The sequence below is a fragment of the Magnolia sinica genome, chromosome 13 (genome assembly GCF_029962835.1).
Source record: "Magnolia sinica isolate HGM2019 chromosome 13, MsV1, whole genome shotgun sequence".
NCBI classification, from domain to species: domain Eukaryota; kingdom Viridiplantae; phylum Streptophyta; class Magnoliopsida; order Magnoliales; family Magnoliaceae; genus Magnolia; species Magnolia sinica.
The window spans coordinates 18,599,591-18,627,256 of record NC_080585.1 but is presented as its reverse complement, the minus strand read 5'-3'; the positions used below and the strand labels follow the sequence as shown (position 1 = coordinate 18,627,256).

General features: G+C 41.3%; 1 protein-coding gene across 1 annotated transcript; it reads left to right on the top strand.

The window, feature by feature from the left end:
- The first annotated feature begins 2,623 nt into the window (after nucleotides 1-2,623).
- LOC131223067 (V-type proton ATPase subunit B 2) lies at nucleotides 2,624-27,237 on the top strand. The gene is made up of 14 exons (XM_058218354.1): nucleotides 2,624-2,713; nucleotides 3,873-3,928; nucleotides 4,079-4,177; nucleotides 15,414-15,473; nucleotides 16,041-16,152; nucleotides 16,264-16,472; nucleotides 17,010-17,138; nucleotides 17,361-17,498; nucleotides 22,886-23,036; nucleotides 23,451-23,533; nucleotides 26,160-26,207; nucleotides 26,331-26,384; nucleotides 26,469-26,552; nucleotides 26,664-27,237. The coding sequence occupies exons 1-14, from the start codon at nucleotides 2,656-2,658 to the stop codon at nucleotides 26,847-26,849; spliced, it is 1,467 nt and encodes a 488-aa protein (XP_058074337.1). The 5' UTR covers nucleotides 2,624-2,655; the 3' UTR covers nucleotides 26,850-27,237.
- The last annotated feature ends 429 nt before the right edge of the window (nucleotides 27,238-27,666 follow it).

Genomic DNA, 27,666 nt, shown 5'->3' with positions numbered 1-27,666 from the left:
TGCAAAACTCTTTACAGATATGAAGTGTCTGCACCTAAAAATAGCATCCAAATTACCCCTAACTTTTGAGGTCTTATTTCAAAATCATTAGTTTTAAAATGTTTGATTCTTGTAGTTTCCAGTTGGGTCCCCATGTTGTGTTTGTGTCATCCAATCTGAACATCAAGTGTGCCAGCTCAAGTTCACCTTGGAGCCCAAAAATCAGGCTGATCAGACACTCATGTGGGCCACACCTGAGGCAACAATGTAAAATCATGCCTAGAACCTATGAATTCACTTGGCATGGCCCAATCGTGTCTTGGAATGACCTGATTTTTGGTGCGCCTCTTGTGGCGCACCTGAGTTTCCAACTGTGCTGATATTTTGGCCACATGGAATTCTGGATTTGACAATTAGTCCCATAGAGTTTAACACTCCCATAACTTATGTTAGTGCCAACACTCTAAGATTATTACTCAGTAATCACTCAACACATGCACATTATTAGTGTTTCAACACTTAAACAACTTGTGGTAGCATCGAGCTGTGTGGGGCCCATCGCAATCCGTGTATGAAAGCCACACCATCCAACATGTTTGCCACCACATGTGCACCCTTCACTCCTAAAATAGTCTGATAAAACTTAGGTGGGCCACACTAAGGAGAATAGTGTAAATCATGCCCAAAACTCATGTTTTTTCTTTAACTCGGTGAATCGGCCTGACTTGTCCGATCTCGAGTCGAGTATTGACTTACCAATGTTGGGGGTTGACTCGGAATGGATTCAACTTGGGTGAGTTGCATGTGAGATGGAAGAGTTGGCAATCCATGCTAAACCTCTAAATTCACTTGGTCTAGACTCTAGCCTATCTGAGAAATTACCTGATTTTTGTGTGTCCCTTCATCTTTGTGGTCTACATCAATTCACTGTTGGACAGCATATACCCAACACGTTGGGCCTCACCAAAAAAAAAGGGGAAAGTTTTAATAGTATTCACCTCATCCCATCTGTTCCTTATAGTGTGCCACACCCAAGTTTCGGATTGGCCTCTTTTTGGGCTCTGGGCCCAACATTAGAGGGTGCCCGTGATGGACGAATTGGATGCATGCACATAACATACATAGATATGAGAATGATCCCATAGGCTGTAGCACGATGTGTTTCACACATCAAAACCATGAATCAAATGCGCCCTGTCCAGAAAATAGGACACCCCTCAGCCAAATCCAGAACAAGTGGGCCACATCATCGAGAATAGTGTAAAATCATGCATAAAACCTCTAAATTATATGTATGGCCCACTTGATCCATGTGGCATGGGTGCACACAATATTTGGGTTAGATGGTTTATACAACAACACGGTGGGCCAAACACAGAAAACTACAGTGGGCATCCCCTCTCAATTGTTTCTTGTGGTGTGGACCACACTTGAGTTATAGGTCAGGCTGATTTTGGTTCTTTGGGTCTTAGAAAAGGGGGCACACCATATGTACCATGTACGGGTTGGATTTCCAACGCACATCATGGTGGGGCCCAAAGATGTCGACACTACCATAAGTTACATTAGTGTCACACACACACAGCATGCATGTATCTATTTATGTGCTTCTCCACTATTTCTTTAGGTGGTGGTGACTCATCCTCTGCATGTGGTGTACAAGTTGGTCAATCTAGATCGTCTAAATCATGTAGTCTTCGTGGGAGCTTATCTTGAAAATCATACTTATTGGATGATGCTGACCATCGAATGGTTGGCTATCTAATGGACATTTAACAAGAACATGTTTAGTGGTCCAAAGTCAACTGTCAGTATCAGATGATTAAAATAATTTTGTTAGTATGACTTTTGGGGTATTTTCCATCCACAATAGGGCCCATGATTTGAATGGTGTTAGTCGACTTACATTTATTCCATGGTTATAGCAGATCGAGCCACCATTTTAGAAATGGTAGACAACACATATTGCAGTCTAGCCTGTTTCTTTTGGCCTCTTTATGCTCTCAACTTTTGGTCAGTTTGCCTGAATAGTTTGTAGTGGTGCAAAAGCTTATCAGTTATGAATCCATGATTGATTTCAGAAGGTTATGGTAAAAGAGGGCCTTTCTGGGCAAAGAGTTTGTTTGGAAACTTTTTGCTGTTGTCATGGGTAACCATTCACATATGATGATGGTTTAGATCTGCCCCAAGCTTCAGATTTTAGAGTTTTTGCTTATCATGGAAGTTCTACTAGAAAATGGGATGGTTTTGAGCAAAGAATGAAGTACTCTCATTTTTTGCTGAAACTAGTAGTGCATGGGTTGAAAGTTGAAACAGTCGGGAACCTTGAGGTTTTTTATTTTTATTTTTATTTTATTGCTTTGGGTTTTTCTGTTTTTGAAGGTTTGCTTTGAGACAGTCGGTTTTGATAAAAAGGAAAAGAAAATATTTTGAACTCTATTGCCCTCATTTTAATGGAAATGCATATTCACTGATTTGGGCTTTGCTTTAGCAATAGTATAATTTGTTAAGTTTTAAAATTTTAGGATTAGTTGTTACTGTCATTTGACAAACCATTCATAGCTCACTGGAGTTTATTGTTAGATTGTTTTATATCATGGTTTTAACGTGTTCTTCTTACAATTGTTTTGTTTAACATATTAATGCAGAGATTTATTTTAGGTTAATACTTTGAAGATGGGCATATCTCAAAATAATTCCGAGATGGAGGACGGATCTCTTGAAATCGGCATGGGTATGTTCTTTTGGAATCTATCATTTTATATTACTGGGTTTTTCCTGTTAGATGTGTGGATGGTGTATGCTTGATAATATCGATGAGTTTGCAGATATGTTTTCATTGTATGTGCACACCTTCTTAAGCAAGCCAAGGATTGTGCTTTTATGGATAGGATGCTTGAGTCTCAGCATTGACATCTTGTGTATGGTTCTACCGGAAACAAGATACCAATATCAAAAAAAGATTAGTTCAACAAGGACCATATACCTAATCGATTCAAATGACAACTGGCAAATAGAACAGCACTGCAACTGCTTGGTTAGGTTGGATAAGCTTGTATTTGAGCATGGTGCCCTTGTTTTGAGTGGGTCCACTAAATCTTGCATTACTTCAGATAGGATTTTCATCTTCATAAACCAGATGTCTAAAGTTATCAACGCTTAGACATATCCATTTGAGGAAAGGCATTGCAGTGCAAAAGAAAGAAGCATACTCATAATCATTGTTTATGAGCTGATCCATTCTTGAACTTACCAAATCAGCTAGCTGTGTTATTCTTGTACACTGATCTAAGTTGACCATCATTGTTCTTTTGAGAGTAGCATTCTCGTAAACCTTGCACGTACAATCTGCTTCATCCATTGTTCTATTTTGGAGCCCTTCCCATTTTACTTTTCAATAAAGTTTGATCTAGATCCATTTGAATCGGTGACTATAAGGTTAGGTTCAGTAAGCTTGTTTGTCACAAGAATAGCTTCTAAAACAATTTTTTTTGGATTGATTTGATGGGATAATGCCATTGAGCTAAGCAAGCAGATACATTTTGACTGAGTGACTGGGAACATTTATGACTAGGATTCTGTTACATAATTCTCTTTAGTGATAAAACTGTCCATTCCCCATCATAACTAATAGTCATTCTCATTTAAAATTTATTGTAAATTTGTCTTGGATATCTGGATTTGTTCCATGGCCTGCTTCGACTATTTCTGACCAGTACAGTGAAAAGAAGAAGCAGGCTTTTACCTCTTATTTTGCCGATGATTTGGCTTCAATTTCATTGGGACATTTTCAATGAATGTCCCATTTTATGTGCTTGTGCTTCAAGAAATTCTTCTACTAACTTTTGGGTTCAAATAAATCAGTAAGCGTATTGTTCTGATGCTCTTTGCAGAGTACAGGACTGTTTCTGGAGTTGCAGGACCGCTGGTTATTTTGGAAAAAGTTAAAGTATGCTTCTGTTTTTCTCTTTTGATAAATGATCTTTGCTTTGCTATATCTCATACCACATGGCATTTTCGTTTGGAATAACCATGTGATATGGGAGCTGCCCACGAATTCACTGCAAATTTTCTTATCATTGATGGAAAAATGTTTTAGGGTCCAAAGTATCAGGAAATTGTCAATATACGATTGGGAGATGGCACAATTCGACGTGGTCAGGTCTTGGAAGTCGATGGTGAGAAAGCTATTGTGCAGGTTGATATGACTTCTTTGCTCTTTTCTTCCTTCATAACCTTTCATTTTAACACATGTATTATTGACTTCCTTTAATGAACTTCTGCAATTCCAGATATCAAATTAATGATGCATTATAACCTTCCAGCATGTGTTACATTTTTGCCTGGGCTAATGGGTAGATTTAGACCCATCCCTTTTTTGCCTTTCAGAAAAAGAAAAAGATCCATCCCTTTTTGTTGACTGTTATATTCTTTCCGTGAGGAATGCTTCTGCTTGTTCCTTTTCTTTCCATTTGTGCACAGTTTTTGCACTCTTTCGATGAAGTCCCTTATTGTGCTCAAGACTGAAGAAAATAAAGCCTTTCTCCTTTCAAGTCCTCTAGATTTTTATGTTTTTTTTGAAAGGCAAAGAATTTTATTAAAGAAAAGAGGCAAGAAGAAAAGAATTCAAACAGAAGCAGAAAAGACTAGGACAAAGAACAACCCCTAATCATGGGCCCACTTCCCGATGAGCCTAAAGTCCCCACTGACCACTGCCGGTACTGAACTGCACTGATTCCTGAAGTAGTGGTCATTTCTTTCACCCCAAATAGTCCATAATGCAGCGAGCAGAGCAAATAGTCAGTTGCGTTTACCAGAGCTGATTGGCATTCCATCATGCCGCACTAAAAAAAAAGAGCTCCCGCACTGAATTTGGCATCACCCAAGGAACCTTGAAAATTTCCAAAATCCTATTCCAAACTCTGGACACAAATGGGCAGCTAACGAACAGATGCTTGACCAATTCCGCGTCTTTTTTGCAAAGGACACATACGTTAGAGAGGATCATTCCCCTCCTGCATAAGTAATCAATAGTCAGCACTCTGTTTCTCCCAACCGGCAATGTAAACACTGCATACTTGGGTGGGACTCCATACACCCAGACATAGCCATGTGATTGGAATTGACAGTGTTGGGACTATGGGAAATGGTCACATATAGAGACTTCTCCGAGAAGGTCCCGGAACGATCTATCAGCCAGGTCAGGGAGTCTGCAGTCCTCAGGGAAGGTGAGACACCCTTTAATTGCTCCAAAAGCTGGTAGAATTCCACTTCTTTGATTACGCTCAGATTCCTTGGCATGGGGAGACCCAAACACCATTTGCTGCACTCCAGGAGCAGGATGCTACTGATATATTTTCGATAGGGCAGAGAGTGGCAAGGTTAGGGAAGATTGATCTCAACAGTTGCTTACTGACCCAAATGTCGTCCCAAAACCTTATTCTATCGCTGTTGCCCAACGAGAATCCAATGCCCTCCCAAACCTTGTGTTCCATTCGGGCCACCAATTTTCATAAGGAAGAAGCTTTGTACAGCTAGGCGGATCTAGTCCACCACCCAAAGGTGGTCATATCATACTTACCCTTGATAATAGATCTCTAAAGCATGGTGTGCCGTAACGGCTGTTACATAAAGGTAATTGTGGAAATCGTTACATGTTATGGGGTCATAACGGATGTAATGGTCGTTATGGAAAAAATTAACCATAACCGCCATTATGCGGCAAATGCAGTTTTTTCGGGTTTTTTTATTTTCAATTAAAAAAAGAGATTATAATGGCCATTACGGCCTGTATCATCAAGGTAACAGTGGTGGCCGTTATGTCCACTGTTACCGTTATGGAATACCTTGCTCCAAAGGTTGTTTTCTTCATTTCTGAACCTACAAACCCACTTTACCAAAAGGGCTTCATCCATAGCCTCCAAGCTCTTAATTCCAACACCGCCTTCCTTGAAGGGTTTGCAAACTTCCTTCCAATCGAGCAGGTGGAATTTCTTCTCGGATGTTGCACCTTGCCAAAGGAAATTACGTCTTAGCTTGTCAAATTTCAGTAACATCCCTTTAGGGCACTTGAATAGGGAGAAGAAACATAGAGGGAAGTTGGAGAGGGCTACTTTGACAAGTGTCAATCTTCCTCCAAGAGAGAGATGTCGACTTTTCCACGGCGACAATTTCTTTCCATTCTCTTGATAACCTTGTCCTGCAAGTGCTTAGGAGGCTTGCTGATGTAGAGGGGAGGCCCAAATAGGAGCTAGGAAAGGACGTTGCTCGACATTCGGATGCCACGACCATGCTAGAGACCTCCACCTCGGACAGATGAACCCCCAAAATTTCATATTTAGGGATATTGATTTTTAGGCCCGACACAACCTCAAAACACATAATAATCTTTCGAAGGTTGTCGATTATAGTAAAATCAGCCTCGCAGAAGATCAACATGTCATCTGCGAACTAGAGGTGGGAAACCTGGGGGTTCACATTCTCAACCGAAAAGCCTTGAAACACCCCCTCTGCTTGATCTGTAGACAACATTTTGCTCAATGCTTCTGATATTTACTAAGAATAGGAATGGGGAAAGGTGATCCCCCTGTCTAAGGCCTTTAAAAATGGAAAAGTATTCGAAGAGGGACCCATTAACTAGAACTGAGAATCTAGCCGATCAAACACATATTTGAATCTAGCTTCTCCACCGAAGGCCATACTCGGGTCTTCCTAACATGTAGTCAAGGGATTTCCAATCTACGTGGTCGTAAGCTTTTTCCAGTTTACAAATGATACCTTTCGAACCAGCTTGGTGATATGAGTCAACGCATTCATGGGCCACAAGCGCACGATAAAGAATTTGTCTTCCTGCAATGAAGGCACTTTGAGGTGAAGCATTGACTTTCAGGAGAGTGGTGCAAAATCTTTTAGTGAGGATCTTGGCGACAATTTTATATGGGTTGCGGATAAGGCTAGTAGGTCTGAAGTTTTTAAGGCTACCAACTCCTTCAAACTTTGGGATGATTGTTAGGAAAGAGTGACCCGTTTCGGGGGGTATTGAATACAACTCAAAGAATTTAGAGACGAAGCTAACCAAATCTACTCTGAAAATTTCCCAGAAAACTTAGAAAAAAGCCAAGAGCTATCTGTTAGGACCCGGGGCTTTATCCCTTTTGAGAGCCATTACCGCCTCCTTGATTTCTTCCACAGAGACGTTCATCTTAAGATTAGCCTGACTCCTTAGAAATGTTGTCAAATGATAGGTTGTCCAATCTCGGTCTTTGCCATCTATCTGCAGATAAAAGATTGGAGTACAAATTGGTGATGGCTTCTGTTATCTTCGCTTTGTCCTCAACTCTTTGACCGTCCACTAGCAGGGAAGAGATTCCGTTGGATCTACTTGAGCGCTCGCCATACCATGGAAAAACTTGGTGTTTTTGTCGAGTAGCTCTCGACCATTGCCGCCACTTGATTTCCTCATCATTAATACGTCTTTTGTAGGTAGCAAGAGGGCTTCCCTTTTCTTCTCTATCAACGGGTGATAAGAGACCTCCCTCCTCCTGATGGGGACATCACGCGCACATGTACGCCCCCTACGCACGTACGCAAGGAGGAGGACCCCACCGTCGATCTGGATTGATGACGACGTCCAGGGAGGACCTCCTAGGTAGAGGACTGCATTTTGGTCCCTTGGAGTGGACTCGATCGTCATGTGAATCCCACCATGGGTTCTCATGATCATGGCCCACTATTCTAAACGATCTAGTACTTTGAGTTTGATTATTTTTGTTATTAGGAACATCATGGATGGTTTAGATTGCTTTGATTAGTTGTTATTTGTGGTTACTTCATCTCTAAGTAATAGGTTGCGCATATGGCACGAGTTTTGTGGTATAAGGTTTTATTAAAAATAGACATCCCTTGTAGGTTTTTTTTCAATGAATATTATGAATAAAATTCTGCGTTTTCCTGCTTCTCTAATTCTGTAAGTTGTAGAAATCTAATTGAGTGAGAAACCCTCCATTCTTCGAAGGATTAACTACCGTGGTGCGAAGCTATACCCATCCTGAGTCGCCCCCATCTCCTACCATCAATATCCACCATCTCCTACAACCATCCAATCATCAAATCCATCATCTTTTCGCAGCGATTCTCCCTCTACAACAGAATTTCGTAATCTGGCCCTACAGGAGGGCTGAAATTTCGGCGGAGGACCGTGATCAAACCGATCATCTGTTTGGCCCAAAACTTGGAGGGTAGGTGGCCCACTGTGATGCCCCATCACTGTGTGGTCACACGTGGGCGGGCACACGTGGGCGGACGTTGATGTGGGCGGGGCCTAAAGGGCCTGGGCGAGCTACCAGTGGTTGGCAGGCTATTGTACCCACAGTGAAGGTGGAACCTTATCCCACATCGGAAGAGTTGTCTGGAGTTATGGTGGTTATATGTTGGGTTCCTCCCTTAACAGACATGACGCGTTTTAAAGTCGTGAGCTTTGGCAAAGGGGACAATATCATGTGCTGTGGGGGTGGGCCTTACACCCACCTCTGGCCGACCAGGGCCAAGCTAGCATTTTTCTGATTTGTGGGCTCCACACACATGCGGGCCACCACCAACGTACGTACGTACGTCAGGCGGGTTAGCTATCTACACGTGCGGAATCGGTTCCAGGTTCTCTCTTTCCTCGCTTTCACTCCTCTCTCACCCGATTTCCCTCACCCTAACCCTAGATTGTCTTAAATCCCTATTTTCATGCCGTTTTTAAACCCTAGGGTTCCCTGATTTGAAAGTCGTGAATCCCTTGGATTGGGGAAATATTTCTGTGCATGTGTGGATGAATTTACTCTCCTTTGAGTATTGTTTGGTCTATAATTTTTATTGATCCAGCCCTAACATGTGTAGGCCTGGACCTGTATAGATTCCCCTTGATTGAGTGCTTGACTTTATGTGGGATGTGGAATTTTATGTGATTGTTTCTAATTTAGTATGATCTTAAGCCTGATTTTTATTATTTTTTTTGCATACCATGTTTAATTTCCATGTCTTGCATCAAATTTGGTATCAGAGAATAAGGTTTTTATAGGGGAATGCATTGCATGTTTAGGGTTTAGTTTATTTATGTCCATTATGCATCAAATATCATCATATAGATCTGTTTAGAGGTCCATAATTCCTGATATAAGCTGCTGAATTTTCTGCTATCAGAAAATCCCCATATTCCTTTGCTGGATTTTCTGTTGACAGATTCTTTGGGCAGATACGTTGCTGGAAATTGAGTAGTATTGTGTCGTTTTTCCCATATAGAGTCCTATAGAAGCATTTAGTCCCATCTAGCCGCATATAGTCGTATTAGAAGGTCCTTAAGTTGAGTTAGTAGTTGTATGCCCACACGTACGAGTCGTGGTTTTGGCTTGCACCCTACACTAAACATGGAGCAATTGCAAGAGTAAATGAACAAGCTGACCCAGCAGTTTGAGTTTTTGGGTAAGCGCTTGGAACAATGTATGGACCAACGCTTCAAGCAGCTTGATATGCGCATTACCCAACTAGAGACCTCCGCCAGGGCAAACCCCACCATTGGGGAAGATGCCCGATCTCAGGCAGGTGGTCAGGAGGATAGACCAAGGAATGAAGGTGGCCAAGGAATCGGTTATGGGCGCGCACCCGTGCACCCACCCCGTGAGGGATATCAAGACCACTATGACCCTGATGCGCAACTTCTCAAAGGAATTAAAGTAAATGCTCTCACGTTTGATGACCACTTGGACCCTAAAACTTTTCTAGATTGGTTGGCAGACATGGATCATTATTTTGAGTGGTACAACATGTACAGCCTTGTGGCTAGAAAAAGTGCACCGGAGGTTAGTGTAGAGTTACCCACTGAGACCATTCCGGTAGTGGATGAGTTTCGTGATGTCTTTCCAGATGATCTAACGGATGAGTTTCCCCCTATGAGGGATATACAACACACCAGGACGTGAGACACCGTACTACCTATAGTCGAGTTTGCGTTTAATAGTTCTGTCAATAGGTCCACTGGTATAAGTCATTTTGAAGTCGTTACTGGTTATAAACCTAGGAAACCTATTGATCTTGTCCCTATGTCTCTGTCCTATAGGCCATCAGAGTCTTTTGCGCATCACATTCACTCATTGCATTAAGAAATCAGGAGAAAGATTACTACTAGTAATGAACATTACACATTTTCTGCAGACCAACATAATCGTTTCAAGGAACTCAATGAAAGGGACTATGATGGTCCGCATCAGGCCAGAGCAGTATCCTCAAGGAGTCGTTCGTAAAATACACGTGAGTAGCACTGGACCATTCAAAATTATAAAACGAAACGGTCTCAATGTGTATGTGGTAGATCTTCCACTCTCCATGAGAATTAGTTCCACATTCAATGTGGAGGATCTGGTTGCATTTTAGGGGGTCACTGATGTATCGTCCAGTCTTTTGCCTAACCACCCTGATTCCCCGGACTTTTCCCTTGATCCATGGCCATTTCCCGACCCATCTTCTCAGCCTATACATCCCATACCTACCCTTCCTGACCCATCTTTCCAGCCTCTACCTCTTATACCTACCCGTCCCACACCCAGAGAGGAGATAGAGGATATCCTGGACCATCAGATAGTATCAACGACGGACAACGGATTTCAAAAGTTCCTGGTCAAGTGGAAGTCACGCCCAGCTTCAAACAGTACGTGGCTCACTGAGGAGGAGCTTCAGAGACTTAATCCTGACATCTTAGAGCGGCTCAGGAGTTTTGTTTCGCCAGTGGTGAAATCTTCGCAGATGGAGAGAGTTGATGAGGACATCACGCGCACACATACGCCTCTATAGGCACGTACGCAAGGAGGAGGAAGACCCCATCGTCGATCTGGATCGATGACGACGTCCAGAGAGGACCTCCTAGGTAGAGGACTGCATTTTGGTCCCTTGGAGTGGACCCGATCATCATGTGAATCCCACTATGGGTTCTCATGATCGTGACCCACTATTCTAAACGATCTAGTACTTTGAGTTTTGATTATTTTTGTTATTAGAAACATCATGGACGGTTTAGATTGCTTTGATTAGTTGTTATTTGTGGTCACTTCATCTCTAAGTAATAGGTTGTGCACATGGCGCGAGTTTTGGAGTATAGGGTTTTATTATAAATAGACACCCCTTGTAGTTTTTTTTCCAATGAATATTATGAATAAAATTCTGCGTTTTCCTGTTTCTCTAATTTTCTGAGTTGTGAAAATTCTATTGGGTGCGAAACCCTCCCTTCTTCGAAGGGCTAACTACCGTGGTACGAAGCCACACCCATCCCGAGTCGCCCCCATCTCCTACCATCAATATCCACCATCTCCTACGACCATCCAATCATCAAATCCATCATCCTTTCGCAGTGATTCTCCCTCTACAACAGAATTTCGTAATCTGGCCCTACAGGAGGGCTGAAACTTCAGCGGAGCACCGTGATCAAACTGATCATCCGTTTGGCCTGAAACTTGGAAGGAAGGTGGCCCACCCCTGGCCAACCAGGGCCAAGCTGGCCTTTTTCTGATTTGTGGGCCCCACACACGTGCGGGCCACCACCAGCGTACGTACGTCAGGCGGGTTAGCTGTCCACACGTGCGGAATTGGTTCTAGGTTCTCTCTTTCCTCTCTTTCTCTCTTCCCTCACTTGATTTCCCCAACCCTAATCCTAAATTGTAATAAATCCCTATTTCCATGCCCTTTTTAAACCCTAGGGTTCCCCAAATTGAAATCTGTGAATCCCTTGGATTGAGGAAATATTTCTGTGCATGTGTGGATGAATTTATTCTCTTTTGAGTATTGTTTGGTCTATAATTTTTATTGATCCAGCCCTAACATGTGTAAGCCTGGACCCGCATAGATTCCCCTTGATTGAGTGCTTGACTTTATGTGGGATGTGGAATTTTGTGTGATTGTTTCTAATTTAGTATAATCTTAAGCCTGAATTTTTTTTGCATATCATGTTTAATTTCCATGTCCTGCATCACCTCCCTAATGTCCAAGGCTTAGATTTGATGCAAAAGCCCTTCAAGCTCCAACTCTCATAATCCAAATACCTCCCTCTTCTAGGTCTTTAGCTTCTCTTTCAATATCTTGAGTTTCCAAAAGAGTCTAACACCGGCTACAGCTAGGTCGTTGATGTTGAAAGAGGACCACCCTTTGATTAGGTCAAGCCATGATAGTTCCACCTCGAGCCATGCTAGTTCGAAATAGAAGGGCTTCGGGCCCTAGTTCTCCTTGTCCACCTCCAAGAGCACTAGATAGTGGTCGAAAGTAGGTCTTGGAAGACCCCGCTGGATCACTAAAGGAAATTTCCCACAATGGAGATTTAAGGAACTGGTCTAGTCTGGACATGGCTATCCTCTCCTGACCATTAGACCAAGTGTATCTCGATCCACCTAAAGGCAGGTCGACCAGTTTGTGCTTTTGAATCCACTTCGAGAATCCTCGCATGTTGATAGTAATCTAAGCATTGTTAAACTTTTTGTGGATGAAGCACGTGGCATTGAAGTTTCCACCCATACACTAGGGAATCATCCAACACTGAAGCGCCAAGGAGAGCTCTTCCCACATCAGTGGTCTAAGGGTAGCTGGTTAGGACCGTAGACTTCACAGAAGCCCCATCTAAAACCAGTTGCAACTTCTTTTAGGGGCACTTATACAGAGAAACAACCAATCGAGCCACCTTCTGAGTTCCATATACGCAGGTCCCACGTGACCAACACATGCCTTGCCAACCCTTTAGCATCCTAAGCCTTTCATTTAACATTCCGGTGACTCCAGAAGAATTCTACCGCCCCTCTATCATTAGCTTGAAGCTTTCTCCCATATCATGATTAGGTTTTCTTTCTATCTCTTACAAACATCCCGAACTATCGTTCGCTTTTGGTGGTAGCCCAACCCTTTGACATTCCAAGAAAGGATCTTCATTGAGGAACCAATTTACCCTTTTGACCCATTCTCTCACTCTTGGGAGTAGATTCTATTGCAGCACAAGGAAACAACCCCAGGTTAGAAAGCTTTTTGGATCCCAAGGTTGAAACAAGTCTCTTGTGAACCATGGTTTGTTCCAACATCTGGCCTCTCTGGAGAACAAGGCGAAACAGGTCAACATAGTCCTCCCCATTGCCGAAAACCATCCCAAGCAGCTTGCCCACATGCCTGCTTGCATACTTGACCCATCGTTTGCCCCTTACTAGTGCCCCCAGCTCGCTGTCGACGATAGTTGAGGAATTTTGGAGACTTGAGTCTACCCAAGGGAGAACCCAAAGCTTCATCCATGTGCTCTAGTTGAAGGGGGAATATGTCCAAAAGTGTTGGAGTAGCTCGTTCGGATCAAAGATGGGAGAATCTCGATGAGGGTCATCAAAGTATCCCTGGCAATCTAACTTAGCAAGATGGGCATCGAAGGGAACAAATGCCAAAGCCATAAGCTAACAAAGTTGAGCTGTGAGGAGTTTGGAGTCCATCCGAAGACTTGGGGGAATTAGAGGGGTTGGGGCCAGTGTTCGAAATAGTGATATCGTGTTATGTATCGCACTCTTGGGATATAGATACTTATAGGTTATCGCACGGGATATATCGTCTGTATCGGGTAATTTATTGCACTTTTTGGGAAACATTGGGAAAATGATTGAATTTTTCAATGAAACTTCAGGGATTGTTAAAAAAGACCTTAATACACACTTTTAAATCATAACATGTCAAAAAAAAGTGCACATAATAGGTTTCCTTTGTATAGGGTCCTAAGTTATGCAGTATCTGACTGAACTAATGCAACTATATTCAAATTGAATGCATAACATTTAAAGTTATGTGATGATCATTTCATCAAACACTCGTAAATACTTTAAAATTAGTCTCAATTGACAATTGGTTGAAGGGAAATTAAAAAAAGTGATATTTTAATGAAAAATATTTTAATTAAAAAATGATTTTTATTTTTTGAAAATTGACAAGGACCTAAAAAATCAGTAGATCAAGCCTCATACATGCTTGATTTCATGTTTGGAGTGCAACATTGCAAGCAATTTGGGAGAAATTGGGGAAATTTTGATTTTTTCCCAATTTTCTCCAAATTGGACTACTTACACTAAAAATTTGAAATTAGAGTGCATGTGATGATCATTTCATCAAATACTCGTAAACACTTCAAAATTAATCTCAATTGACAGTTGGTTAAAGAAAAATTTTGAAAAAAAAACATGGAGAACATGAAGAACCAATGGATATCGAAATCTAAAGCTCCAACTCCATGATTTTCATGCAAAGCGTGAAAAACTAGTGGATTTGTAACCATTTGACACTGATTTAACATAATTTCAACCAAAAAGAGATCAGAAATAAAAAATGCTCACCGGATCGAACATGTGGGATATATCGACATTACCTGTGCGGTTCGTATCGCATAGGTGGGATTCAAGAATTATTGTGGGATATATCAGTCGATATCGTTGATATTTAAAACATTGGTTGGGGCACACGTGAGAGGAACTTGAGGTAACACGAATTGGGTCCGGCTTGATCATTGACGAGGGGAAAGGGTTACATGGGGTGATGGTGGAAGCGAAAGGATCAAGTCACCCGTCCCCCTTGAAGCGAGAGACTCCTGCAATGATTACATCTTGACTGGCCATTTCATCTCAAGTGATGACATGGGACTGAGAGCCACAGCATAAGCAATGCCACATGTAAGCACCTAGTTTTGAAGGGAACCTCTCTTCCTGATGAAGGACTGCCAAGGGACGTATGTCTTGCTCGATTCTCAAAGGCTTCAACGTGTTAGTGAGGGAGGCTTGCAAAAAGCTAAGTGGGACGATCTAGAATTGTTGGCCTGCCCACCATCCGTCCCTTGAATTGTTGGAATCTAACATGCACCGAGCTAGTTGGTTGCAACAAGGGCCTTCATACAACAACTGACCCCTGATACTGGGATTGCGGCAGTTGTCTCACTGCCTCTTTCGAACTGACACCAAGTGAAGTCTAATATTTTGTAATGGTGAAATTTATTTTTAATATTACACCCTTATTCTTTACCGAATGAAATCAATCAGCCACCCTTCCACACAAAAAAAGGACCTTCTCACTTACTAAAGTATCCTCATCAATTCCCAGTTACATCCTGGATGTACTCAAATCATCGTTCAGACAACATATCTGTTTTTCACCAGATCTTTTATATATGTGTGTGTGTGTGTGTGTGTGTGTGTGTGTGTGTGTATTATTTTTTTTATTTTTTCTTTTTCCTATCTGTTGAAGTTCAAAAGCATCAACAATCTTCTTTATCTTGTAGTTACTCCATGTAGTGAGGAATGGACTTTTTTAGGTTTTGCTCTTTATTCTTTTGAATCAATAAATCATTTTCTGTGAATGCAATTACTTTTACCTGTTTAATTTGTTAATATCACTGTATTTGCTAGGTTTTTGAAGGAACTTCAGGGATTGACAACAAATTTACAACTGTGCAATTCACAGGGGAGGTACCCACACCTACTTATGCTATTTAATTTCCCTAGTTTTTTGTTTCACTCAAAAAGTGATTCTTCTTCAGTATGTTACTGCCATTAGACAGTCTTGGGAATGCTAAGAATGACTAGTGGGTCCAGGGGGGGGGAGGGGTGGTTGTGGTTACAAGAAATGTATTCCATCCAGATTTTCTCGTAGTCACTATATCACTTCATGTGTGATCATATCACACAAACTAGTATCCATTTATCTTATAATATCTCTACGATCCTTTCTTTTAATATTTATGATGCCACCATCATCTTAGCCTTGTTCCAGCTATTCAGGATAGGCTTATGCATCCTATTTTTCCAGTGAATTGGAAATTTTCATGATGATGGTGGTGGCGGTGATAGTTTGGATTACTTCATTTTTCTCTATTTCATGATGGATTTTATTTTACTTCATTAGATGCTGACAATGGTGTTTTTTAAAAGTTCAACCTTTGGTATCTGCACTTCTTGCCTTATCTGTTACATTGGGAAAAGGGAGAAGCTTTTCTGGAGGACCCTTTTTACCCTTTTCAAACTTTCCATTTGCAGGTTTTGAAAACCCCTGTGTCAATGGATATGCTTGGACGCATTTTCAATGGATCAGGAAGACCGATAGACAATGGTCCTCCTATATTGCCTGAGGCTTACTTGGATATTTCAGGTGAGTCATTTCAAGGGAGCTGATGGATTTGAAATCATCAATTAGCATTCTTTAAGACCTGAAATGCATATTCTTTATGAACAAGTAGTAAGCTCGGCTGTTCTGTTGCAGGAAGTTCAATCAACCCTAGCGAGAGAACCTATCCTGAAGAGATGATTCAGACGGGGATATCTACGATTGATGTCATGAACTCCATCGCCCGAGGACAGAAGATTCCTCTCTTCTCTGCTGCTGGGCTTCCTCATAATGAAATAGCCGCCCAGATTTGTCGTCAGGCTGGTCTAGTGAAGCGGTTAGAGAAGTCTGTAAATCTCATGGAGGTAAACCCAATGCATCTAAATCCTTAGTATAGACAACTGAGAAATTGAACATTGGCAATTTCTATAGTTCTGTAATTGGTTTTAGTCTCATAATCCAATCTGAACAAGTAGCAAAAGGAGTGTACTTTTTCGTAATAATTCACTGGAATAGAAAATTTTAACCAAAGCAAATGAAAATGAAAAAAAAAATAATAAAAAAATCAGTCATAAGTTCACTTGCAAATTTTCTCTCTAAGTGTGCTGGTTGCCTGATGGAAATATGGGTCGAGTCCAAATCATTGCCAAATGTTTAAATTTTGTTGCAATGACCCGTGCTCTTTTCTAACTTGCAAAACTTAAATGCTCTAGCGAAATGTTGATTAATTTACAATTGCAATTTTTCAATTTTCAATGATGTGACAATTGAAAAACAACATGGCAATTTCTTTTTTTGGCCTTCAAGTTTTTTTTAATATAATTTACAAAAAAAAGAATTATGTGAGGGTTCAAACTTTTCGAGTGATATGGATTTTCTTAATCATTTTTATTAATTGACAGGATGGAGCGGAGGACAATTTTGCCATTGTTTTTGCAGCTATGGGAGTCAACATGGAGACAGCTCAGTTCTTCAAACGTGATTTTGAAGAAAATGGTTCAATGGAGAGAGTGACCCTTTTTCTAAACCTGGTATCTTGATTAGCTTTAATATAACCCATTATCATGGTGTTTATATTATTATTACTGTTATTATTATCGTTATTGTCGTTGTTATTATTATTATCATTGTTTTTGTTTTTTAATTATTATCCTTAAAAGATATCTTTATCATCATCATCTTTCAATATATGAATCTGTCAACTGTCCATACTGTTCCTGGTATTTTGTTGTTCTGATTTGCCCTTCATACAGGCCAATGACCCCACAATTGAACGCATTATCACTCCTCGTATTGCGCTCACAACTGCGGAATATTTAGCTTATGAATGTGGAAAGCATGTCTTAGTCATACTAACAGATATGAGCTCATATGCAGATGCACTCCGTGAGGTAATTGCTTGTCTATTAGCTTACATGCTTTAATGTTTTTGAGCATTTTCATTTAATCAATACAATTGTGAATGCGAAATGAGTGCTAAGTTTATCATTGATGATCAAAGAAAAAGGTGCTGTCTTTATCCTTGTTGGATCAAGTCATATCATTTCATCAGCAGCATCATCATGTAAGCCTTATCCCAAACCACACGTGTGTTGCTGGGTTTAGCTGGCATAAAAAATGCTCACGGCCAGACAAACACGCAAGGAAAGGAATACAACATAAGGCCTTCCCCTACGATTGCTGCTAAAATAAAACACCATATCCCCTCCATTCACAACCTTTCATGGTAGCCAATCTGCTCCCGGGTTTGCTTCCCTGGGGATATTGAAGAAAGAGACACAATTGACACACAAGTGTCATGGAATTCATCCATGACATGCGAAACCTCCTGGGCACAAGTTCAGGTTGGCCCAAGAAACAGAAACTGCTGAATCCCCCTCAATAATAAGAGGACTGAGGTTCATATCAGATGCAATGCTCACCCCTTGCAGCATTGCCTTCACTTCAGCAAAAGTATAGTTAAAACAGTCCAGCAGGCCCAAATGTTGGAGAATACATATTCCCAAATGATTTCTGAAAATTCCTCCCAAACCTGTCAATTTTGGATTACCCATAGCACTACCATCAAAGTTAATCTTAAACTAGCCCTTAGGAGGAGCTAGCCATATTGCAGAAGGCTTCAGTTTTGTCCAAGGTAACCTGTGTTCCTCACCTATCCATCAGGAGAGTCCGGAGGTGTTGGCAGCGACCATTAGAGGAGGGATAAGATGGGTTAGGGAGGCCCTTTGTCATGTGGGCAGACTATTAGGGGTGGTCTTCGGGGATAAGGTTGAGGATTACGTAGCCTTCTTTAAGATGGTGGAAGAAAGAGGTATTTGGTTATCTCTGGTAGATGTCCACAGTCGTTCCCAATAATCTTTTAAGGGATGTAGGTAACTGATGAATCTTGGGGCTGGTCTGTGTGGTTAGTGGGAGGGGATTCCTAGATATGGAAGGGTAGAGCGGTTGGGATTGTTCCCCAATGAAGATTCTTAATTGGAACGTTCGTCTGTTAGGATGTCCCCAGAAACGCATCCAGGTCAAAGATATCTACAAAAAATCAAAAGCCAGCATCATGGTTCTTCAGGAGTCAAAGCTTTAGTTGGTTGAAAAGGGCCTTGTTTGGGGGGGGGGGGGGGGGGGTTAGTTGGGGGTATTTTATTAACTCGGAATCCTAGTCTCTGAAGTAAGGAGAATTGAATTGGTCTTTTTTCGGTCAAAGTTGTCTTTCGTGAGGTTTCTTCTGGGTTCAAGTGGGTGTTCTCGGGTGTTTTCGGTCCTAATCCTCTGTCTCTTCACTCTTCTTTTTGGGAGGAGCTTTCTTCAGTTTCCGATAGATGGCATCTCTTGTGGTGTATTGGGGATGACTTCAACATCGTCAAGTTTGATCATGAGAAATTGCATGGTATTAGGGCCTCCAGTAGCATGAGTGGTTTTTTAAATTGTGTCTTGAAGCATGAGCTGGTGGATGTTGTGATGGGGAGTATTAATTTTTCTTGGTCGAATGGTTAGGCTTCTCCTGCTATGTCCCTTCTGGATAGGTTCTTGGTTTCTCTTGGGTGGGTTCGAAAGTATCCATTATCCCACCAAAGGGGTCTTCTTAAGATTGTGTCTAACCATTCGACCAACTTTGTTTGAAATGGAGGAGATCAATTGGGGTCCCAAACCTTTCATGCTCGAGCTGGCTTGGCTTGTAGTTGAGGGGTTATGGGATCTTGCTGCTGAGTGGCGATCCTCCTTCGATGTTGTGGGTTGTGCAGGCTTTGCATTATTCAAAAATCTGAAGCTGTTGAAACCCAAACTTTCTTCATGGAAGCGGGAGGTTTTTTGCTCTAAGGGATTTTGAGATGGACTCGTTGCATAATGAGATTCAAAATCTGGACATCAAAGAGGAGAACAACTTTCTATCAATTGCAGAAAAAGATCTCAAAGATAAGTTGTCTTCTGACTACCGCTCTAGGTTATTAGAGGAGGAAATCCAATGGCACCAGAGGTTGTGGGTAGTGTAGCTTAAGGAGGGAGATAGAAACACGAAGTTCTTCCACGGGATTGCCAACGCTTAGGCCCAAGCTAATTGCATTACCTCCCTCTTGGTTAACGGTAAAAATATTGTCGATAAAGGTATATTTGTGACACTGTCATTAAATTTTACTCTAACTTGCTTTCGGATGAGGGTCAGGAAAGGCCTTTTCTAGACAATCTGGATTTTGAATCTCTTTCCATGATGGAGGCCTTGAATATGGAGGAGCCCTTCCGTCTTGAAGAGATTAAGGAGATTGTTTGGGAGTTAGGAAGGGACAAGGCCCCAGGGCCTGAAGGTTTCCCATTGGCTTTTTTCCAATCCTTTTGGGAGTTAATTAACTTCGATATTTTAGCATTCACAGAGGAACTTTTTAATTCAACCTTCCTTTTGAAAGAGTTGGGGTGCACTTTTTTTGCTCTCATCCCTAAGCTAGAAGGTGTGGATTGCTTGAGGAACTTAAGGCCCATAAGTCTTCTTAGTAGTCTGTATAAAATCATTGCTAAGATTTTGAGTTTGCGAATTAGGGCAGTGCTCCCCAAAATTATTTCGTTGTTATAGAGTGCTTTTATTCCTAAAAAACAGATCATCGATAGTGCCTTGATTGCTCACAAGTGTTTGGATTCCTATCACAAAATGGGTAACTAAGGTGTGATTTGTGAATTGGACCTTGAAAAAGCGTATGATCATATCAACTGATGCTTTCTAGATTATTTGCTAAGGTAGATGGGTTTTAGGGAGAAATGGAGGCATTGGATTTGGTGTTGTGTGTCCTTGGCTACCTTCTCAGTTCTTATTAACAGGTCTCCTTTTGGGTTCTTCAAAGCTTCTCGGGGACTTAGGCAAGGGAACCCTCTATCTTCCTTCTTGTGACTATAGCTGAAGCTCTCAATAAAATGCTATCCAAAGGGCAATTGGTGGGACTATTAAGGGCTTCTTAGTTATTAAAAATAAAAAATAAAAATCCCAACCAATTAGTCATCTTCAGCTTGCAAATGACACTATCCTTTTTTTAGGCTAATGAATCATCAATTTCCAATATGAGGAACTCGATCAGATGGTTTGAGGTGGTTTTTTACTTGCATATTAATTTATCTAAAAGTCAATTTTTGGGTATCGGTGTTCCTGAGGAGGAGGTTGCTCATCCTGTTGAGATTTTCAGGTGTCGAGCAGGTTCTTTCCCTTTCTCCTGTCTCACCCTCCCTTTGGGTCTGGGTAAACCGACATCCCACATTTGGGATAAGGTGGTGGAGAGAATGGAGATAAAGCTTAGCCCCTGGAAGAGTAAGCTACTCTCTTTAGGGGCTAGACTAACCTTGATTAAATTGTCTCTCTCCAATATCCCCTTGTATTTCATGTCGTTATTTCGGTGCCCTAAGACAGTCATTGAGCGCATTGATAAGCTGAAAAGAGATTTCCTTTGGTAGGGAGGTGCGTCTAAAGGAAATTTCATCTTCTTAATTGGAAAGAGGTTTGTCGTTCCTATGGCAAGGGGAGAGGTGGGATTAGGAGTTTGGAGATGGTCAATTCTACCCTGTTGGGCAAGTGGGTTTGGTGGTTTGATGTTGAAGCCTCTAGTTTGTGGAGGAATGTTATTGAGGCAAAGTACGGTTTTCCCATCATAGGCTGGTGGATTAGAGAATCCTCCCTTTCCTGTGCTTCTTTCCTCTAGAAGGTTGTAATACAGGTAGCCCCCAAGGTGCTCGAGGGTTTCAGCTTTGCTGTGGGGGATGGTGTCAAGGTCAGATTTTGGGACGATATTTATTTCGAGGATTCATATTTGAGATCGGCTTTCCCTACTTTGGCTAATCTTTGTCCAGTGGCTAATATTTATATCGTGTGTTGTTTCTCTTTTCTAGCCTCTAGTGGTGTTTGGGTTCCCCCACGTAGGAGTTTAAATGATAATGAATTCAGTGACTTCCTCTACTTCCTATCTTGTTTGTAGGGAATCTCGATCACTCTTGGAGTTGAAGACTCCTTGTTTCGGTGCTTTGGAAAGCCTGCCAAATTTTCAGTTTGCTCTCTATTTTTGTGCCTTTCTTAGGCAGAGCAAGGGATAGATAGCCATCATACTGCGTATGTTTGGTTGTACGAGGCTCCTCCTCTTAACATCTCAGCCTTTGCTGGGCTTGCTGGGAAGAAAAAGGATCCTCACAATCGACAACCTGCAAAAAAGATCGATGGTCCACCCCAATATGTCTTCTCTCCTATGTATGAATGGCAAAGAGTCATTGGCCATCTCTTCATCCACTGCTCTTTCTCCAGGGTAGTTTGTTCCAGAATTCTCAGGGCTTCGAGCGTCTCTTGGGTGATGCTAGCTTCGATTGATGGTCATTTAAGGTTGTGGCACGTTGGAGGAGGGGGTTGCTTAGGTCAAACCAGATGGAGATTGGCCCTGCTTACGATAATTTAGGCGATTTGGTTAGAGAGAAACAATCATTGTTTTCACAATCAGGAGGATCTTGGAATGTACATCTCTTCTAGCATCTCTAGCACCTGTGTCAAGCTTTCATGATGACTATATTTTATATTTTTGAAGACCATATTCTTCATGTTTTTGTTTGGTTATGTGACTTCTCAACTTTGGTACCCACAGTCCACATCCTAGGTCACATTAGCCATCTGGATATGCCCCTTGGACCCCTTACTAATCATGTTCTGATAAAGTTGTATACATGTTGGTTGCCCATACAAAGACAGAGATGCATGTAAGTGGGCATAAATGGTCATATTATGAATTTGTTGTATGTGGTCTAATCATTATAATACATGTGCATTTCCTTTGCCTTCGTAGAAAAAGAAATTTCATGATTGGATCCCAGGCTAGAGAGAGGGTGCTTCTTGTAAATGTGTTGGGAATTCCCTCCCTCTTCCTTGATGTTCTTAGCCTTCTCACTTCTTTAAACTAAATCATTCATCCTTCCCTATCCAGGTTTCTCGGAAGCCCATGTTGGGCATCCTTATGTTGTGATTGATAAAAGTGTTGTTGAAGCTAGGGCATCTTTCAAACAAAAGTAAATGGCTTTGTTTTTATAGATTTTCTATTGCATAGAAATATTTGGCAGTTCGCAAATGGTTCTTGTCTGAGAACTGCTTAAGATTTGAAACTTGACTCTCAACCTTTGTAGGGCCTGTCAGAGTTCACTATAGCTTGTCAAGAACTCAATCAAGTAGCTCGAAAGAGAAAATCATATGACACGCCCCCATTAGTTTTTCCAAATACCTGAACATTTAAGTGGTTGCAACTCGTGTGACGCAAAATATCCATTTTGGCTGCAGGTATCTGCTGCCCGAGAGGAGGTGCCTGGTAGGCGTGGGTATCCTGGTTATATGTATACTGACCTGGCAACAATCTATGAGCGTGCTGGACGTATTGAAGGGCGAAAGGGATCCATCACACAGATTCCCATTTTAACCATGCCTAATGATGGTGATTATAGCTTGCAAAGTTTTTATGCACGATTATGCACTGAGGAATACATAATTTTTTATCGAGCATTTGCTCTGCCTAATAATCATACTTTTGGAGGCAGCCTTTCTGGTGATCTAAATTGTTCATATGATGTGCCCTATGTTGGATGGGAAACGCTGCAAAATTCTCAGTCATGGGATGATCTTAACTGGATGATCCATTCCCTGTAAATGTGGACCACTGGTTGCAGGGCCCATCCTGTGTGATGGGGCTAACCGGATTAAGCCTTAGGTTTACCAAAAGGCAGTCTCAACCCATATGATTGCGGTGTGGAACAGAAAATGCTGTCTTTTGATCTGGTATCTACTGTAACACATCTTCTTATTCTATTGGTTGAACAATGCATGTGCCTGATTTGCTTCTATGCATCAGATATCACACATCCTACTCCGGATCTTACGGGTTACATCACCGAGGGGCAAATATATATTGACAGGCAGCTCTACAATCGACAGGTACAGTTGAAATTATAATCTCTCATGTATTTTTTTATTTTATTTTTTTTATTTTTTTAATGGAAGGACCATCTTTCAGTATTATATTGTAAAACCTCGAGTCATTATGGAATTGGCTTCATATTGTTAGTGTTGTGTCAAATCCTATGATTGCTTTTATCACCAATATGAATCATATTCAACTCCATTTCATTTGACAAAATATTTAGGCAAATTGCCTGACCTACTCAATAGAATGAATGGCGCTGGATTTCATGATTTCAGTGGTTCAACTCATTTTGTCGTACGTATTGAATGGAGATGAAATTGAATTGAAGACAACATGTTAAGACTGATCCTGTGTATTGAATGGAGATGATATTGAATTGAAGGCAATGTGTTAAGACTAATTTTTTTTCCAAGGTTTGATGTTCTCAATTCTTTATATTGTTAATTACTATTTACTACAGAATTTCCATTAAATAATTTAATAACTGTTTGATGTGGAATATTAGAATACAGTAATTTTTATTTTTATTTTATAGAGAGAACTGAAAATTTATTAAGAAGCCTGCCAAAAGGCAGGGAAATAATACAAATCAACACTACGATGACAGCAGAAAAGAAAGCCTAGCAGAATTAGCTGCCTGAACATAAGGGGCCCATTCTGAAACGGCACATTTCACTGAGCAAATGACCCTTTCAACTGAAGATCTCTTGTTCTGAAAACACAGACTGTTCTGATCATTCCGGATGAACCAAAAGATACCCATCACAACAAGCCTCCAAATTGCTTTCCGAGATTTGCCTGCCTATTCCTCTGTGCGAAGCCCACAAAAGATGGTCATCTGACTTCGGCATCACCCAAGAGATATGGAAAAGGAGAAGGAAATTATCCCAAACTTTATGAGCGAAAGGACAATGAATGAAGAGATGGTTAATCGATTATGTCTCCCATGCACATCAAGCAAATGTTGGGAATGATAATAGATCTCTTTTGAAGGTTGTCGATGGTTATCACCCTCTTCCTCCCCGCTAACCAAACAAAAGCCTCAACCCTGGGAAGAGCTCCATTAGACCACTGATGGAATTGAAAGGATCACGAGATAGCCGGCTTAGAAATCAAACGGTAAAACGAGCACACCGAGAAAACACCCAAGCAATGTGCTCTCCAAAGTCCAAACCATCGCATCTTCTTCTTGGGGGCAAAGGCATGAGAAGTATCAAATGATTAGTCAGGCTAATAACCCCTCGACTTCCTCATCCAGTAAATTCCTCTGGCATGGAGGAGGCAAATCATTGACCCGGCACATAGAGTAACAATGATCCACAAGAATGAACTGGTCAGTGGCAAGACTAGCTATTCTCAGGAAAAGCTCATGTAATGGCTGGTCTCCACACTACGCGTCCATCCTAAAGCGAGTTATGATTCCCCTTTCCAAGAGAGAAATTCATCCACAAAAAAATTGCTCGGTCGCCTTCCAAACATTAAAAGCACGATGGAGAGAGGAAGACTTTATGCTCTAATCGCCCATTAGAGTGCCATATTTGGAAACAAGGATTTCCCTTCATAATTTGCCCACTTCAAACCTGAACCTCCAAGGCCATTTTCCAAGAAGAGCAATCTGGCTCCTCCCTCATTAAATGGCTTATAGACGTCTTCTCAATTAAGCAAATTGAACTTTCTCTTTGGCCCCTTTTCATCAGAAATTTCTTCTCAACTTATCAAGCCTTTCTAGAACCGATTTAGGGCATTTGAATATGATAAAAAGTAAACCGACATGTTGCTAAATGATGCCTTAATAAGAACTAAGCAACCTCCCAATGAGTGATATTGACGCTTACAACTTGATAGGTTGCTTTCAACTTTTTTGATGACCTTGTCCTATAAATGCTTCGCCGGCTTTCCTATACAAAGAGGCAACCCAAGATAAGTGGAAGGGAAAGCTCCTCGTTTGCATCCGAAAACGTTTGCCAGCTGCAGTAATTCTTTACAATCTACACAAATCCCCAACCTTTCACTTTTAGAAACATTAGCGTTTAGGCCCAAAATTGCTTCAAAGCATACAACAAATTTCCGAAGGTTCTCTTCCGAGGTTATGTTTGCATTGCAAAAAAAAAAAAGTAAAAAAATCGCATCATCCACATATTGAAGATGAGTAACTTGCACCCCCACATCTACTACTTTCAAACCTCAAATCAAACCATTTTTCTCTGTTCTGTGAAGCATCCTACTAAATGCCTCCCCGACCACGACAATTAAGTACGAGGATAAAGGATCCCCGTATCTGATGCTGCGAAAAGCTTTAAAGAAGCCATTTGGTGACCTGTTGGTCAATATGGAAAAAGATGGAGATTGAACACAAGATTGGATCCAACCTCTCTATTTAGTGCCACAACCAAGCTGCTCGATTATGTAATCTAAAAAATTCCAGTTGACATGATCATAAGTCTTATTAGAATACAATAATTGGCCTTATTATTTTCATGTTTTTAACTTATGAATGGATGACACGTTCCATCTTGCCATCTTACAATGTTATGGTCTGCTTCAGAGTATTGCCATCTTACAATGTTTGGGGGGTTTATTACATGATTATTGCTGATTGTAGAAACTAAACACCTTCTCCTATTATCTCTTCAACAGATATACCCACCAATCAATGTCCTTCCATCTCTTTCACGGTTGATGAAGGTAAATGGATGATAGATATGGGACTGGAAAGATGATGTACTCTGTTTTGCAAACTTCCAAGATATATCCTCAGTACATGTTCTCATTGCTTTTTTCTTCTTCTTTTTTTTTTTTTTCCTGCAGAGTGCTATTGGTGAGGGGATGACTCGCCGTGATCATTCTGATGTGTCCAACCAGGTACAGTAGTTTGTGGTAAAGAACCCATTTATACCTGATTTTGGATGGCTGGTAATTGATCTCAATTGATTTTTATATGATCAGCTATATGCCAATTATGCAATTGGGAAGGACGTTCAGGCAATGAAAGCTGTGGTGGGAGAAGAGGCGCTCTCTTCCGAGGATCTGGTTCTCTCTCTCTCTCTCTCTCTCTCTCTCTCTCTCTCTCTCTCTCTCTCTCTCATCATCCATGCAGAACTTGAGCTGTATTAACCATGCTACCTATATATTTTGATCCAGCTCTACCTCGAGTTCCTAGACAAGTTCGAAAGGAAGTTCGTTGCTCAGGGAGCATATGACACCCGCAACATCTTCCAATCACTCGATCTTGCGTGGACGCTGCTGCGTATCTTCCCCCGGGAGCTCCTCCACCGCATTCCTGCAAAGACCTTGGATCAGTACTACAGTCGTGATGCTGGTCACTGATGCATGCTCGGCTTCGCCCGGACAACCGCTCAAGTCTTCTGTCCCTTTTCTTCTTTCTTAGGCAGCCTTCCTCATAGAAACCTGGCAAAGAATAAACTGGTGGTTACTCTTCAAGTCCATTCAGCTGTTTCTTTAGATATATTATGGTCACTATTCTTTCAATTGCCGAAAGCCTTGAGGTATTATTGGTACTGTCTAGCTTTGTAATATCTTCATCTTTTAATGCTTATATTACCCTATTAGGGTTTATGTCATACTTAGGTCCCTGTCTTTCATTCTGTATTGTGATTTTTGGATTTGTTGTAGAGAAATCACGAATGGTTTGTTGTGTTGTTTACATCTATTCCTTGTTTAAATGCATCATCAGGACCATGATGGTTTCTTGTGCTGCCGTTGCTTTTACAGTAGTTTGTAATTTATCCTTTTTTGTTTATTCTTTCTAAAAATACGAGTATTGTGGCGTTTGCCTGAGCATGAGCTTGCTTAGTTGTGTTCTGATGACATCAGTGCATAGGGCTGTCAACTGGTCAGGTTTGGCTTGGGCCTTTAGTACCAGCATCCAGGACAACCGGGTGTGCTTCTTGCCAGGTTCCGTCCTTTCAGTTCAGGGTCTAGTTCTTGAAGATTTGGATCCACATCCAAAGGCGATTCGGGTACCTGTTGGGTACCACTGGGTCTTTGGATCTTGGTTTCGAGTTGGGTTCAGGACAATAAGAGCGTATACATGGTTGGGCCCACCCAATGAAAGTATTAGATTGCACGCCTATGTACTATGACTTGTGCATGGTGTGTAGACGGGCTCCCTTGCATGTGTGTG

Bases quoted from the DNA above. Each gene is read 5' to 3' on its own strand.
- LOC131223067 (XM_058218354.1), top strand. From the start codon at position 2,656: ATGGGCATATCTCAAAATAATTCCGAGATGGAGGACGGATCTCTTGAA. The intron at 3,929-4,078 runs GTATGCTTCTGT...AAAATGTTTTAG, and splicing joins TTATTTTGGAAAAAGTTAAA to GGTCCAAAGTATCAGGAAAT. The intron at 16,473-17,009 runs GTAAACCCAATG...ATTAATTGACAG, and splicing joins AGTCTGTAAATCTCATGGAG to GATGGAGCGGAGGACAATTT.